An 18,223-nucleotide genomic window follows, 5' to 3' on the forward strand; every position below is an offset into this window, starting at 1 on the left:
AAAATATAAAATTTAATCCCCGAACCTATAAAAAGTTAATAATAGATTGTGACTAATTATTATTATTATTATTATTATTATTATTATTATTATTATTATTATTATTATTATGTGTTTATAATTTACTGTTCTTATTCGTTTAGTATTTATGCAATATATTTTTTAAATTTCCTTGTCAAACCTTAATCTTTGCTGTTAAAAAAATTATCTTATATCTTATAATTTTATCAAATTTTTACTAAATTTCTCACTTTTAATCTTTAAAATTATTCCATATCACAATTCCAATTTAAGTGTTCTCATATTTAGATTAAAAATAATACGTCGAGAGTTTTGAATAGAAAAAATACAACCGGTTGCAGAACCAAACTTATTTATTTATTTATTTTAAAAAGAATTTAATCAACTATTTTTTTTAAAAAAAAAAGTCTCACAAAATTTAAACTAGATAAAGCTAAAGTGGAATTATAAGTCTTTTTCCTTAATCAATAAAATATATATATATATACCTTAAATATGAAAGAATCTCTTGAATAAATCTTATGTGCTTCTACTTGAGACAACACTTATTATACATAATAGAAATGAAATGAAAATAGTTACTAACAAATAAAGAACCCAATAAATTAAAAAAAATACAATAATACTCAAACTAATACAGATGGATGTTAACTTTAAAACAAAAAAATTAATACAAAGATTTATTCTTCGTCTTTGGAACGTAGAGTTATATCTCTCTCTAATTTAAGGACTACAATGACCTTGGATTCTATTTGGCAAAATATATAATAAAGATTAATAACTAATTGAAGAAACAAAAAATTTCAAAAATAAAACTTTCATTTTCTTAAATGATAACTCAATTTTTTTATATCATAAAACTAAAGAAATTTATTTTATTTTGAAAAATAAGTAGTTATATTGATTAATTAAAAAATTAATTAACAATTTGATAGATGTGTAAATAAATAGATAACCAAAGTATAAGAGTTCAAATCTTAAGATGTATTTTACTTTTTTTTAATCTTTTTTTTCTAACTTCTCTCATATAATTCATTATTAACGTTCGGATATATTTGTCGCATTTTTTATATTTTTGGGAACAAAATTTTATAGAAAGACAACTTAGGTAATTAAAGGGTTTTTGTAAGCTATAAGCATCATCTCCAAGGTTCCAACATATATCATTGCAATTTTAGATTATCATTTGAGACATGCATAAAATATTAACAACTTTCACAACAATGACTTTAAAATAATTTTCAAACTTTAATCTACTACTACAAATAAGAATAAGAATAATTACACAATTTACTGTAAAAGTCCTCCGTCATATTCATTATTTTGTAGTTGAGTTGAAACAAAATAAAGACAAGTATATTTGAAATATTAAACCACCAAATTATGACCTCACCGTTTAAAAATCAATAATTTAACAGAGAGAAAAAAAAACTGCAAAACGTGACTTTGAAAAGTGTAAAAAGCCAACTCAACAAAAACACAAACATGATGTTAAGCAGTTAAAATATGAACCAATACGAAGCCTCAGAGCCAGTCAGAAATTCACATCAAATGTAAATTTGTTCAGACTGTAATTCCAATTCAAATAATCCTCATTGGCCTCGTCGCACACATAACAACATAAAAAAATAAAATAAAAATTGTTTTGATATAAAACAATAGAAATGTAATCGCATAACAAATGAATTTTCACTCTTGTTTTTGGTCCAATCATAGTAGCATCGCTGGTCAATGCTCACATATAGCTACCGGCGATTGGACCTTACCCCCAAAAAAAAAAAAATTGAACACGGAAAACAAAACCCTCACAGACCCCAAATCACACGCACAGCGCAACAAAGAACGTTCTCGATTGCTGTAAGGGTTGCCAGCGGTGGATACGAACATTCTTTAAATTGGCGCTGCATTTAGAGTGTCATACACGGTATTTTCGTTTTTCCATCATCTACGTACAAAATAATAATAATAATAACAATAATGAACTAATTAAATCTCACACGCAATACAGATAAGTATCATAGCATAATATTTCTTACTGATATATTGATATGTTGCTTCAGTAAAAAAAAAAAAAGGTGAAGGAACCTCCGTCACGCCCTTTTTCAGCAATGATACAAACCACCGTTTCTACTTCTTTGGTTTTCCATAATTTAATAGACTCTCCCACAATAGTCTACTTCTAGTGAAATTTCGGACAAAAGCTCAAACTGAGCTGATCATACCTTGCCCAGCCTACGTTGTTTTTGTAGGTAGCTATATTTCCACTGTTCAAGAGCAGGTGCATATATATTTTTTTCGTTATATTAAATCCTTGATATATTAAATTAATACTACGTTGGTGAAAGGACTTGTTGGAAGAATAAAAAAAGTTCAATTTTAATTCCATCTAAGTATTTTGAGGGTGATGTGATTGCAGTTAAGGTGTGTATTCTGGAATTTGTATTGAGGAGTTAGAGGACTTGGTTGAAATCTAATCAAACAATGCAGAGTTGGAAAAATAACACTAAAGCTAGGCATCAATAAAATAATGATTTGTGTCATGTAAACCAATAACAGAGAGGAATAGAAAATTGCAGAGTTGCTGAGCTCACCTAAGAAGAAAACTTGAAATTTTCATGCTCCTTTGACTACTACACATGTACATGAGCTTTTTTTTATTATTTATTCTTCCTTTTATCGCCACTTCATCCACGTTAATACCATTGAATATGCCCCTTATGCCTAAACACGGCAACTAAAAGTTAGGTAATCGCAGGAAAAGAGGTGGAAATTTCAAGAGGTTGAACTCTTTTAGGAATTGATTCTTTAGCTTGACTTCATTGATTGAAAAAGCAATCACTACGTGCATTTCATGGTAAAAAAACTGAATCCCTTGATAAATCTTCCTCTCCATAAATGTTAATCATGATCTCAGATAAATAAATGCATCCAGATTTACTATCGAGCTAGTCGACAATATTGAGCCTAAATCCCAAATCACCTAACATGATAATTAAAACAACGGACTCGGATCATTATCTTCTTTTATTATCGATAAATGTTACTCCCTCTAATTTTAAATATAAACAACAAAAAAATTAATTTTTCTTAAATATAAATAAATCTTAATTATTTATATCAGCTTTTTTTTACTAAGAGAGGGCATTTTTACAAGTAAATTTTCTTCTTGGGGATAACTTTTAAAAAATTACCTAAAATAAGATAAGTCGTCATAGGTATTACGACTTCTGAGTTAGAAGTCGTAAAACTTGTTATGAATTTGTAGTTTTTTTTAATTGAAGTGAAAAAATTATTTATGATTTTAGTTAAAAAAAATTTACGACTTTGAAATCGTAAGAAATTTCTGTTTTTTTTTCTTTTACGACTTCAAAATTATAAAAGTTTTTTTTTGTTTTATGATTTTAAAATCATAAAACCTTTTTTTATTTTACGACTTTGAAGTTGTAAAACCCTTTTTAAAAAAAAGTTGTTTCAGTTTTTTGGTTTTAAAAAAATATAAGTTTATATTTTTTATGATTTTTTTTAATTTTTTTAAATTGTAAAAAAATTTAATATTTTTTATTTAATATGGTGTATATTTTTTACAGTTATATTTTATATTTTATTAATTTATTTTAATGTTTTATTATTTAAAATATATTATATATTTTTAATATTTTTTATTAAAATGTTTTTGTTTATTTAAAATTTAGATAATCTATTAATAAAAATATATAATAAAATTAAAAGGAGATACTAAAAATTTGAAGCACTTTAATTTAAAAATTGATGATATTTAAATTAAAATTGCATGTTTTTTTAAAACTAATAATAAAACGATGTCACACAACGAATTCTCCTAGATATGCGTCTTGATCTCTATCATCGTTATTGTTGGTATTATTGTTATCATCATCATCCTCCTCATCTTCATGACTCATGTCATGCATTTGAGTAGGTAATGATAAACGATAACAAAAGTTCAATGGTGATAGATTATATGCAGATGGTGTAGTGTTGAAAGTGGTGTCAAACATTTGTAAGGGTCCATCAAAAACATTTGAAGTAGAAGAAATTTGAAATGAGTATGGAGACATATGAGAATCCTACTGGTTGAAAACTTTATTGACATCCTTGAGTTGCGTATCCAGCTTATTGATATTGTGCTTGTGATGGATGATGTTGAGGCATATATTCAGAAACATGCACGAGAGGTACATTAAATTCAGCATATGATTGATGTTGGTGATGACCAGAATAATATTGTGATTCAAATTTATAAAGTTAGGAATAATAATGAATAATAATATCAATAATTTTTTAAAATTGTAAATTAAACTTACAACCTCAGTAGATAGTGTTCCTTCACGCGATATATATCATCTAGTTTGACGTATATATCATTGCATGTATTCTGAATTTTCATGCAAAAGACCTTAGTCCATTTCACCATAAACAATATAACTATTCTAATGATTCCATTTGGCAATCCAGCCACGATGATGGTGAGGCCAACAAATGTTTGTTCTCCCTCTCATATAAATGTCATGGAGTTGATCTAGGTTTGGTGGGTCATCTGAAATAATTTATCGCATTTCAAATTGTCTCATGACCCTGTCTATTGGATGTCATTCCACAATTGCAAAACATATGAGAGGGGGAATCGGTTTGCTAGCAGCTTTACAATCAGAACATGTTGAGTGGAATGGACTAGATGTTTCGTCTGTGTATTGCATTCGCCACATTGCATCAAATTTTAAAAAACAATTTAAAAATGTTGACTTAAAAAAACAAGTCATCAATATGGGTATGCTTCTTCCTATTTCATGCATCATATTCTTGCTTTATTACATCTTCACTATATTTATTACTCATTGTTTTATCTTTTGGCATAGGATATGAGATGAGAAAATCACGATTTGAGATAAAGTTGCTCGCAATAGCAGAGTTTCCACAAGCAACAGATTGGTTGGATCAAATTTCCAAGAGTAAATGGACCCATGCCTACAATGAAGGAAAATGGTATGGCCATATGACTACCAACCTTGCTGAATGTATGAATTCTGTTTTGAAAAAGGCATTACCTATTACTGCCTTAGTCAATGAAACATTTAATAAAATAAATTATTCATTTGTTACTAATGGCATGAAAATCATGAATATGATAAAGACAGGACATAGGTTATATGTCATGATGCAAGAAAATCAACACATTGTTACCTCGCATTATGTTCGCATGTATGTTCGAGAAACAGGGGAGTTTGAGGTTCAAGAAATTACAAATACATGACTTGATTGACGAGTAATGACATGCACTATCAAATTGAATGAATGGGCGTGTGATTATGGACAATTTCAAGCACTTTGACTACCTTGCTCGCATGCAATTGCAACATGTGCTTTTTGCAATTTAAATTATGATAACTTTGTTGACCCTCTATACAAGTTGGAAAACATAATATTTAGGTCCACATTCTATATCTGATCCTTCGAAACAATGACAGACATCGGGAATGTCAACCACTACTCGAATACATAATGAGATGTATGAACCAATTTCAAATAGGTCTAAGAAGTGCTCATTGTGTAGAAGTGAATGACATAATCATATTAATTGTCCATACAAATAAATACATGACTAATATAGTTTCTACTTTTTATGTTTTTCTTTAATTTGTATTGTACATTCTATATTAATGTATTATGTTATTTTTAATTTTATTATGTATTTTTATTAATAGATTATCTAAATTTTAAATAAACAAAAACATTTAAATAAAAAATATTAAAAATATATAATATATTTTAAATAATAAAATATTAAAACAAATTAATAACATATAAAATATACACCATAAAAAATAAAAAAAATTAATAAGTAAAATTAAAATTATTTATTTGACATTTAAATAAATAAATTTTTTAAAATGTTAAAAAATTATAAATAAAATAAACCGTAAAAAATATAAACTTTTATATTTTTAAATAACCAAAAAACTTAAACAATGTTTTTAAAAAAAGGTTTTACGACTTCAAAGTCATAAAGTCAAAAAAAAAATTTTATGACTTTGAAGTCGTAAAAGAAAAAAAAAACAAAAAAAACTAAAATTTCTTACGACTTCAAAGTTGTAAAAAAAAGTTAACATAAATAATTTTGCGACTCCAGTTAAAAAATATTACGAAGTCGTAACAGACGTTATGACTTCTAACTTACAAGTCACTCTCAATTGGAAAATTACGCGTAAAAATACCTCCTCTGGGTAAAAAAAGCCTACTTATGTCTTATTTAATAAGACTCTTTTCAAATTATCTTTCATTTAATAAAGTAAAAAAAATTATGTTTGATATCAAGTTTCAATAAATGATAATTTAGGAAAAATGTTTATTTTTAATTGAAAATGATACAATTTAACTTTATATAATATATCTGTTTTGCTTATAATTGAGAGGGGAGTGAGTTATCATTAGTCTAGTTTTAAATATAAGAGAAGCATGACACATTAATTATAAAGTTAATTAAAATTGTTATATTTAAAAATAAAGCTAATTATATATGAAATATATTTTTAAAATAATAAAGTTAATTAAAATTGTTATATTTAAAAATAAAAAAAAGTGTTTTTATTATATTTGGGACAAGAAGAAGTAGAATGTTAGTTTGTGTTAGGTCCAGAATCTTTCTTCCCTTCCATTTTTTTTAATGATCTACCTCATCTAATATCTCTTACTCGGATCATTGTCCAACACATAAAATCCACTTTTATTCTGTTTTTTGGGATTTCGCGGCCTGATGGAATTATTAATATTTGAACTTATGGAAGCATCCGGTGACCTTTCTGAAAATAATGTGTTTCCAGCACTCTTCTGCTTTTGTTTGATAAGAGCTTATTTAATAAATATTTAATAAAGTTCTTTGATAAGAAACAGATAGCATCCCAGCTTTTTTTTTTATAAGGATCCGGTTTTGTTTTGCAACCAGTTTGCTGACCTTTACAAGATCAGGAAAAACTGATTCCACCGCACATGAAAGTATGAAACCTTCACATAATTTCATCTAATGACCCAGTAACAAGACAGATCTAAAACTTGTTATAAAACCAGAAATAAACTAACCATCCTATCTTACTGTGCTTGAACCACTTTGAAATCCGTATTACTACTAGCAAAGACCATCTTATTTCCAGCTTCATACAGCCTGTTAATAATCAAAAGCTTAGCAACTAGAGAATACCCCATCAAATTTGTTAACCTCAAAAACAAAAAACAGTGCAAGCATAATTATGAGAATCTAGGCCGCTGAACCAATCCGTCATAATAATAGGCACTAGACATGACAACGGGCAAGGCGGAAACGAGTATTGTCTTCCTGGTTCCCGACCCCGACTTCTCACCATATATCATATTTATCCCCGATATCCGTCGGGTTAAACTTTATTACCCCATTTTCGTATTCATCGGATATCCGGTATTCCATCTATGCTCCCGTTCCCCGTTTAGATTTATTAAAAAATATAAAAAATTTATATTAAAAATCTGATTTATAAAAAAAGTCAGGTAATTTTTCAATCCGAACCCGTATCTAATCAACTTAAATATTTTTCATCAAAATCAACACGATTTTAAGTGAATACTCACGGATACAGATTTCATTGCCAAGATACCCACAACAGTTTTGCTGGCCCAAAACAATAGGAAGAAACCTAGAATATGGGTTGCGGGTAAAGGAGGAACATAAATCCTAATATTGCAACCTGAAAGTTGTGAGAGGATGGTTTTATAGCACTGAACAGGGCAGTTTTTTGTTTATACGGCTTAGAAACATGCCACTTTATTATTTTGCTAATAATAAATTATTGTTCTCGTGATCTCATGTAGTAATAAATTTAGTTGGTATAATAGCTGGAGTCATCTTGTTATTCGTCTACTTACAAAATTGAGTTATTGTAAATAATTATTTTTGTTCCTGAATATATAATTCGTTAATAAATACATTCCTACAAAATGTAAAATTTAGTGTCAAAAGTGTAAAAAGTACGATAAATATATTCGAATACTAATAATAGATTGTAACTAAAATTTTGGGCGAGCTATATCACATCGTTAAGTGTCTGTTTTTGTTATATAGTTTTTAAACTTCATCAACGGTTGAGACATACATAAAATATTATTAATGAGAGTGAATTTTTATTACTTTGGCAAATTCATCTTACTTTTCTTTAACTACAAAAAAAAAATCAAACATTTGGCTGTTAACTCTTGAATAAATGTTATCAACACAGAAAAAAAATTTAATGTAAAACGTTAAGAAAATCATTGTTTTTGTTTAATCAAACACTATTTATTTAATTTTTTATATAAATTTTCATAATAAAATATGAATGTCTATTAGTATATGCAATGGCATCAAATTATAAATTATAATAAAAGTTTGTTGATTTTTAATTTTTTTTAAATCATACACAATTATTTTTTATTGACATATCATTTAAAAAATCATAACCTTAAAAAAAATCATTCCAAAGGAGGTGAGTGTTTTTTACAAATTAAAAGTGTCATTGCAATTACAATTTCCCTAAAAATTATTTATGAATTTAATTTAACTATAATGTTTTACAATAAATATTTTTTTTACTTGAACCTTTCATCAAGCATGAGAGTGTAAAAAACTTATTTATAGTTTATAAAATGAATATTCTTTTTTCTTTTAGACTCAATTTAATTTACGAGTTTGTTAAAAAAAATTCGCAATCATTATATTTTTTTAAAATTATAATAATTAGTCTCAATCTACTATTAACATTTGGATATATTTGTTGCACTTTTTATATTTTCGGGGACTAAATTTTATTTTTTTCATCTTTCATGAATGCATTTGTAAGCAAATATATCTCTATGCCAGCCATTAGAGATGACTATGTTGACAATCATTTCACTAATAAATTTATTCCTTTGTGTCACATAGACTATTTTATTAATGGTGACGGAGAAAGTTAACGATCGAATATATTTGTTGTACTTTTTACATTTTCGGAGACTAAATTTTTTATTTTCATCATTTTGAGACACATTTAGCAGCGAATTACACATTCAGGGACAAAGGTAGTTATTTACTTATAGGTGAAGTCAGCTTAGTTAAGGTTAAATACTTCCACTATTTCAAAACGATTAATATTTAAAAAAAAAATACACAGACTAAGAACAACATATAAATTTATTACTTGTTGAAAAATTCAAGTAAAATATCATTATTTTGCATAAATACATTACTGATCGTCATTGATTGATTAATGGCAGCAGTTAAAAAAATGATGGACGTAAATAATACTCAAAATCATTAAATTGATGAAAATTAAATTATTAGGAATAAATGTGAAATAAAGTTTTAATACTTTATTGAAAACTTAAAATATTAGTTAATATGAAATTTATTTAAATGCTAAAATATCAATATTTTAAAAATGATAGAGTAATTTATATGAATTTTGAATTGATTTTTTTAACAGTGACGGCAATAAGGCTACTTAAACTAATTTATTATTATGTTGATTTTAATGAGTTATTTTAAGTTTAAATCTTCTTCTTATTATTGTACGCTAAAAAAAAAAAGTTATTCTCTATAGTTATTTATATGTTTGCATTGTCTAAACATTTTATAAGTCCTGTTATTTGATAGGATATGTTTATTTCATGTTATATATAACATTTTTTAAAATTTATATTTGTTTGTCATCATAAAAAGAAAAAAATTATTGAACCTAAGATGAATTAAAATTCTTACTTATTTTAATTTGATGTAAATAAATATTAAAATTTTAAAGTTTACATCTAATAGCATATAAACAAAGTGATTGAATTTGCTTCCCATGGATAAGACAATACCATTTATAATCACTTTAATGCTTTGTTCTTTTGATTTTATGTACACAAAATGTTGTTTATCCTTTATAGGATATATCAAAGAACAAGAAAGAAAAGGTCAAAGGATAGATCTACATACTCTATCAAATGGCAGGCCTAGAGCTATCACAATGTAGTTCATTATACAAAAGTTAATCTATCTTTTAACATGATATTTGGAGTGTCCTTTAAGGAATATAACATAGTGTTTTATGGATACAAGTTGGTGACATACATTTAATGCTACAATTAATGCTCAAACAAACATCTTAAGGCACATAATAGATGAAAACAACATATCATTTAGAGATAACAATTACTCCCCCAACATGGCTATAAATACCATAAGTTTTGAGGAATTGAATATATGAAGTCTAATCTATCAATTCTCTTTAGCATTTTAACTCTTGCAAAGATATTTTTTGCATTCTCAAACACCTTGTAAATCTTAAGGAAAAAAACATAAGTTTAATTGTATATTTATTGCTATAAGACGTTAACTTAGTGTACACCTAAGCTTAAACAAGTCTTCTAATTTGTAAAGAGGTAAAAGTGATTTGGTGATAAACAATACTTGAGATTTAGCTGATAGGCTGATAGGAGCTAATATAAATATTACTTGGATTAAATAACTTGTAAAAAGAAAACTTGTATTTTTGTAAAAGTTAGTAAAACTTGATGAGTTGTTAAGAATTAAACGTAATCTCTGTAATTGAAATGAGTTAGTGTAATTTTTTGTGTTGTTCTTTTTCATATTTATATATATCTAACCCTTGAATTGTGAAGTTTGTTTTTTGAAAATGCTTTAGAAAAGTTTTTGCTAAAACATAAGCGTGAACACTATCATTTGTTATTTCATTGTAAGTTTTTATCAAAGTTATCTCTACAAATGATGAGTGGTTTTGCAACAAAGATTTGTAAAAATTTTAAAAATCACAGTTCAATTCCCATTGTCGTGATTTTTGCTTTTATATAATTTCTTGAGGATTAGAGGCAGGAGACGAAACAATTTTAAAATAACTCAATTCAACTCCTCTTGACTACTGAAACCACTTGATTCATGAAAATGATGTGTAAGAAATTAAAATGAAATGTTTTGAAGTACATCGACTAAAAGGTAAAGTTTTACCAATAATACACAGAAAAAAGTAAATAATTAAATTATTATTATTTATATCTTATTTAATTTTATAATTATTCCTTTATTATTTTCATCTACATATTAGATGTTTAAAAATAATATTTAGCTCTAAAAGGTTTTTACAAAATATCTTAATTATTTATATATTTTATTGAATATGATAATTATCCTTATTTTAGTTATATTAATTTCTTTTATTGTCATTTGATTCTCTATTTTTTTATATTGTATAATTTTTTTACATATAATGAACAAAATTAACAAAAGTAAAAACTTATTAAATGATTCTAAGTTAAAGAGTTAAATTTTAAAAAAAAGGATAACTACAATTTTTTAAAATAAAATTAAAGAAACAAAGATTCAAGATTGAATTTATCAATATTAATTAATAAAATTTATTTTTTATTATATTTAAATAAACATATTTTAATAAAAAATAATAATACAATAAACAATTAAAATGATTTTTATAAAAATAGATGATAATTAAATTTCTGAAAATAATCTTACTGATACACGGACGCGGACGAAAGTAGTAGTTTGTTATCGGATTTCAGCGTAAAATTTACTTGTCGACACTATTTGTTGTTTTTAATTTTTTTTATGAGTAATTATTGTTTTTAATTTTTGTACAAAGAAGTTAAATTTTCAAGTGAAAAGAAAGAAATAACTGTGGGCAGAGAGAAACAGGGGAAATACCGCATTTTGGTTGAAGTAAAATAATGGTTTTGTTATGGATCGTAGATTGACACTGACCAATCCCATGTCAAAAATTACGACAATTATTATCTGATAAGCTGAGGGTAGTTATAGAGAACAAGGACATGGTTTTCTCTTCACTTCGCGGGTACTTTAGTATGAGGCAACAAAGCTCCAAGGTTCAGGCTTTGTATGACCATTGCAAAACCATCTTATCACCCTCTGGCTCTGGAACAGCCCCTCCTTCGTCCCAAGCTCTGATGAAGCTTTCTTCGATTCTGGGTATGTCTCTTTTGTTGTTCTAAACGTTCAAGTTTGCAGCTTTTTCTCCAATTAAGCAAAAAAAAAAATGTATTTTTTTTGTTTTTTAGATTGGTTAATGTTCAGTTGGTCCTATTGGGATTTTGGGGGTGTTTTAAGTTGCTTGTGTTGGGAACATTGTTGGGACGAGTTTGGTCTTTTACGGTTAAATTGAAGCGATGGTTGGTTTTTGATTTTTTTTTAGATGATGTTTTATGTTATTATGTTAATGCATAAAAGTTCTAAGATTGATTTGGTTTTGAAGAATGAGAATATGCTCCGATAAGACTGTGGGAAAAAAAATAAACTAATAGGAAAGATGCATGGAGTAAGACCAATATAACTTCAAAGCTGTGAAAGCTGCGTGCTTGGACTTGTAATGTAGGTAATTTTTTATTATTGTAAATTTGTAATTACTGTTTAGTCTAGGTAATTTTACTTCTTGGAGAGGTCCAAGATGAATTGTAGAAGAAGAAAGTAGATTTGGTCATTTTTACTTTTTGGGGTTCTTACACTATGTAAGCAATCATATTAGAAGGATTGCAAAACTGAAAGGATGTTTTGAAGAGTTGATTTGTGGGAATTTGGCATGTTGCTGGATTCTGATGTCACTGATTTTGAGCAATTATTCAATGAGTATAGAGAAATATGATATCGGTCAATTGTTGTCAGGTTTGATTTGTTCAGCAAAGTGACCTTAGCTCTATTTTATCTCTGCATATTGTTAAGGTATTTATTCTGTTTCTGCTGCATTTTATAAATTGGAGGTTTCCTATCAAAATCCAGATTATTTTTCACATATTTTTGAATTTTGAAATGAAGATGTTACATTGCTTTGGATAATGGAATCTTAATCTTTGTTAATTATTCATGGCTTGGCAGACACTATTCAACCGGCTGATGTTGGCCTTAAGGAAGAAACTGCAGATGATGATCGAGGGCTTGGATTTTTTGGTGCTAATGCACTTAGTAGAGTAACTCGTTGGGCTCAACCAATAACATATGTGGACATTCATGAATGTGACAGTTTTACGGTGAGCTTTACCATTTTAGTACACACCACTGTAAGACAACTATGCATATTAGCATGGTGTTGCATGTCAAAGCCATTGAGCTCATAAGACTGTGGCTAAAAGTGCAACACAGCAAACCAAATTGAAAAAAAAACTTAATCCATAAGCCATGGCCATTTGAACATTTCGGACTCGTGTCAGATTCTGTTTGTATTTTGAATGATTGAACTGAAGAGTTAAGATAGCATTGGTTTTTCCGTGTGCAAGCAGTGTATGAACATGTTGGCTAATTTCAACCTCAGCATGGTAGCAATATGTTAAACATCTATGTTACTTATTTGCTCTTTCTTCTCTTTTCCAGCACTATGGTAGTCAACATTTATGTTTGTATTTCGTATGTATGTTGCATTAGTAGACTGCCTCTGCACTGCACTGCACTGCTGCAGGGTTTCATGTCTATGTCAGTGTATGTTTATTTGTTTATTTTTTTTCATTATTCTTGTCTTCTGAGTACTGGTATAAGGTGTTTATGTTACAATCCATTTATTCAAATATAGCCAAACTATTCCTTGTATTCTTTTAATTGGGTTGATCATGATGTTTACATTCTAATTCTAGCATCAATTATTGTGATTTTCTGTGACCATTCAACCTGTATGAAATGAGATTTACACTTAACGTAAGCAATGTGGATTGGTGCAGATGTGTATATTTTGTTTCCCTACTTCTTCAGTTATTCCTCTCCATGATCATCCTGGGATGACTGTATTTAGCAAACTTCTCTATGGCTCTTTGCATGTGAAAGGTTATGACTGGGTTGAGCCTCCCTGCATCATAGAAAGCAAAGGACCTGGATATGGTCAAGGTCTGACTAGTATATTGCATTTACTTATGAATTGACTTTCTTATTTCCTCTGTTTCTGTTTCGTATTTTTATTTTTTTAATTTTAAATATGTTTTTGTTTTTTCAGTAAGACGAGATTGTTGTTAATTAGTCATTTGAACTTCAATTGCCTTGTCCCATCATATTGTATAGTCTATATTATCCTCCTTTGGAACCTTATTTTTCATAATGTTTCAAATTATATACTCTAGATCTTCCTCAATTTAATAAATACAAATAATGCTTTTGGTTCAAATGTCTATCTGTCTTCATATACATCTGGATATTACATTTCTCCTGGCTACATGAGAACCATGCAGAAAATAGACATGGTTGGTGATTGGTGTAATAGAATTGGGGGGAATATTTTGTATCAATTGTTCACTCTATCTTAGATCTACTGAAAGACTATGTTTTGTTTTTTCTGATTCAATTCAAGGGGTTGATTGTTTATTTTTGTTCATCCAATCTAATATACTTATAATACAAAACCCAATAACTTACCTAGTTGCTATTTGTTTCATCTCTTTATTATCCCTTTACTTTGGCTATCAATGGGTAGACTGGAGATGCAGACTATTTGATATGTCTTTCCCCTTTGTCTACTAATAAAGCGGAAAAAAGAATGACAGTTGTTGGAAACTTTCAGCTCCTGTTATGATCTACTAAGACAGTGATTAAAATCCTTATAAGGCGGATTGCCTAGAAGTAATAAATAATTCCATTATGCTATGTTTTGGCTCATGGTGATTTACATTCTTTATATATAATCTTCTGTAGATCTTTTTTTGAACATTAGATGATGTAAAAATTATCATGTTAATGGCTTATACATCCTGCTCTTCTGATCCTTATTTTGAAGTTACTTGTTATTTGTCAATTGATTTCATTATTTTGTTTTACTTTTCCTTTGATGCAGTACGACTAGCAAAGTTAGCAGTTGATAAGGTCTTGAATGCACTGTGTGATACATCAGTTTTATATCCCAAACACGGAAATCTGCACTGTTTTGCAGCAGTGACACCTTGTGCCATGCTAGACATTCTCACACCTCCTTACAGAGAAGAGGAAGGAAGGAGTTGTACTTATTATCATGATTATCCTTATTCAGCATTCTGTAAGTAACTGCTTAGTAATATTGCTTGTTTTCTATACATCATAATATATAGCAGTGATCAAGGTTTTAATTGCAGGTCACATCACATGATGCAATTGCAACATTTCGGTTGTGGTAATTGCTGTAACCACAGTAGGCCGTGATTGTGCATTGCATCACCCAAAATTGGCCTGTAATAACAACAACTTAGTAGAACTATAAGTCATTACATAAAAATAAGACCCTGTTTAGATAAACTTCTCCATAAATACTTATAGGAGAAGAAACTAAGAAGATAAAATGAATTGAGTTCTTCCATAAGCTAAAAATCAACTTGTGCACATTAGCTTTTGGATAAGTTAAATGAAAGGGTTTCTATGAAAGTTAAGAGCACAAGTGAATTTAGTTTATGGGAGAAGTTCAATTTATTTTACTTTCGTATTTTCTTCTTCAATAAATACTTATTGAGAAGTTGATATGATCCTCGATAGGAGTCATATTGTTTTTATGGATCGTCCTTGAGTTGGTTATCTTGTAACAAGAATTGAAGACGAAATAAGATAGATTAAGGTAGAAGAAGAGGAGAAACTAATGCATAGCAATAAAACAATTATATTAATGGCACAAACTATAAGAATAAAACAACAAAAGAACTAGAAAAAAAATGGAATAGATAGGAAATGAAAAGGAAGGCGACACACTCTAGGAAAGTGATAAGCCAAGTGAGGAATCACCACAAAGGTATGGAAACATTTGATAAGATGCAAAGGAGGTTTTAATTCAAGAACCAAAAAGAGGAGTCACTGCTCTACTCAGTAAACCTTATATATTATTTAACTCTCAAAATGAAAGAGATTACATCCCTAGTTATAGAATTACTAGACAGCACACTTCTAATAAGGTCGGTAGCTAACCCTAATCTTAGGAAACATGAACAAAAAGCCCAAACAAGTTTAAGGCTTAAATTACAACTTAAATAAAAATAACCTTATTCTAGAATTAAAACTTGGGCTCCTAATTTACACCAAATCAGCCCATTTATTAAAATTAAAAATTGCTCTAGAAACACTTAAATAAAATGAAATAAAAAGTAGGTTGCAGGCCCATGTTGGTGCATTATTAGGTTGGCCTTCTTCCACTTAAATCAAGTGCACCATCATGGGCTCCCTTCTCCCATTTTAGGCTTGATCATGTAATGTGTTGATAACCTCTAAATTCTCCTTCGGTCTCTTTACTCTTTCTTTCATTGGTATTTCTAGCCCAACTACGGGGTCATTCATCCCTTTGAGTTCTTCCTTTCTCAAGTTCTTTTAGTCCAGTTGAGGGATCTCGTGAGAAATGTTTGTTTTTTTTTTAGAAAAAGGAAGGTCAAAACATCAAAATTAGAGGGAACATTGCACCCACCCCCTAAAAACACTGATATGGGATAAGACATCATTTTGATATGATTGTTTCCTTATTTACATTATTGATTTAGTTTCCTACTTACTATTTGTATGTAATTGATTTATCTTGATTATTATCCCTACAATTAAGGGATTAGGTTATTACTGTAATTAAGCATTGATCACTATTAATAAACAGCCAAGGGGACATTCTCTTTAGGCATTTAGAATATACAATTCAGATATTCAAATCTAAAAGTATATTGATGCTCTTAGGAAGTTAGAATCCTTTTTATAGAACTCACATTCTTTTAGGAAGTGAGTCAAATATGAGATTTCCATGAGTGATTTTCTTGATGGGCTCTGCAGTAGCTGGAAATGCACCTATACGTGACGGGGAAGAGGAGGAATATGTGTGGCTCGCAGAGTTAGAATCACCTAGTGATCTTTATATGCGCCAGGGGGTATATGCGGGTCCAGCTATTCAGTTTTAGCTCTGCTTGCTTGGATTTAAAAGCAATTGCATTTGCATGTTTCCTGCTGTGAAGGGTGGATGATATTAATGCCTGAAAATATATACTTATCCCATTTTGCTCTTGCTCCTGGAACCTAGTGACAAGAGGATCTAAAATGATCATGGAGGGCGTGTTCTGGTTAATTTATGCTTCCATTTGCTGGATGCATATTTTGAGCAAAGATTTTGATACATAAATCTGCAGTTTCTCATTGCCTTGGAACAACAAATCTTTGCTATGGTTACTGGTGGCCATTGTGTTTCATACCATGTTCCCTCATTATTAAATGTTCTAGATGTTCTTTCCTTGCAGTTGCACATAAGCATAATTATTTTGTAATGATCCTCATAAATATGTTGTTAGGTACAAAATGGATTCCCCTGTAGCCGTATCAAAGTATGGTAATATATTATCATGGAAAAAGATATCCTGTGGCATCAGCGTCTCTTTGGCAGTAGCAGATGTAAATTTAGTCGAGCTTGAGTACTGTAGTCTTAGCTTTGCAAAAACTAAACTTGGCTCATTTATTTAAACAAGTCTAACTGAAAGGTCGAACTTGACTCATTTATTCAAAGTATGACTCTAGGTTGGCTTGATTGAAAACTACAAGGCTTGCATGACTTGTTTAGTTGATTTATAATTTAATTATTTTTTTTATGAAAAATGTTTTTAAATTAGTTATTAACTTTATCAATTTAGTTCTACTTAATAAGCATTTTAATACCATATAGTAATCTAAAAATAGAAATGTGTTCAATATTTAATATGAATTCAAACATTATATACGATTACATTTTCATAATCCAATAAACAAAAAATTCATGACTTTTTTATTCCTACAGAAAAGAAACTTCAAAATTCATTTTAATGTTTTCAACAAAGTGTTTCATACTTCCATAATGAATATATAAATAACGAAGGATAATAAAGTTATCATCATCAATCTAAATAAGAGTTATTCATGAGTTGTTGGTATCGATCTTGTAAAGTATGACTCATTTATATAATGGAGCGAAGTTTTAAGGTTGAATTTGTTTATTTATTTAAACAGACAATCTTAAACCAACATTTAACAAGTTGAACTCAAATAATTCATGAATATCAACTCATTTACATTCCTATTGGGAAATGGCATTTGATTTGCCAATTTCCTAATAAATTCTAAAATTATGAGCCAAATAAAGACAACATAATTTTTACGAATAAAATTATACAAACTAATATAACAAAAAATATAAAGAATAAAGCCAAATTATAAAAAAAAAATGTAGAGACAAATCTTAAAATGTGTTTA

At 28.4% G+C, this 18,223-nt stretch overlaps 1 protein-coding gene and 1 non-coding gene across 3 annotated transcripts; one reads left to right on the top strand and one right to left on the bottom strand.

The window, feature by feature from the left end:
- Positions 1–1,537: 1,537 nt before the first annotated feature.
- On the bottom strand, positions 1,538–1,623 carry LOC113002024 (small nucleolar RNA snoR77Y). Its single transcript, XR_003267552.1, has one exon. It is a non-coding gene; the product is annotated as a small nucleolar RNA snoR77Y (small nucleolar RNA).
- Positions 1,624–11,715: 10,092 nt separating this feature from the next.
- LOC100776583 (plant cysteine oxidase 3) lies at positions 11,716–17,354 on the top strand. Of its 2 annotated transcripts, none has more exons than XM_003527080.5 (5): positions 11,716–12,019; positions 12,920–13,071; positions 13,753–13,915; positions 14,853–15,050; positions 16,784–17,354. In XM_003527080.5, exons 1-5 carry the CDS (start codon positions 11,863–11,865, stop codon positions 16,906–16,908), a joined length of 795 nt encoding a protein of 264 aa, XP_003527128.1. In that variant the 5' UTR covers positions 11,716–11,862; the 3' UTR covers positions 16,909–17,354. The 2 variants fall into 2 exon arrangements, with proteins under 2 accessions (XP_003527128.1, XP_006582040.1); XM_006581977.4 differs by having other exon boundaries at positions 11,729–12,019; positions 17,293–17,354.
- The last annotated feature ends 869 nt before the right edge of the window (positions 17,355–18,223 follow it).

The sequence above is a fragment of the Glycine max genome, chromosome 6, assembly GCF_000004515.6.
Source record: "Glycine max cultivar Williams 82 chromosome 6, Glycine_max_v4.0, whole genome shotgun sequence".
NCBI classification, from domain to species: domain Eukaryota; kingdom Viridiplantae; phylum Streptophyta; class Magnoliopsida; order Fabales; family Fabaceae; genus Glycine; species Glycine max.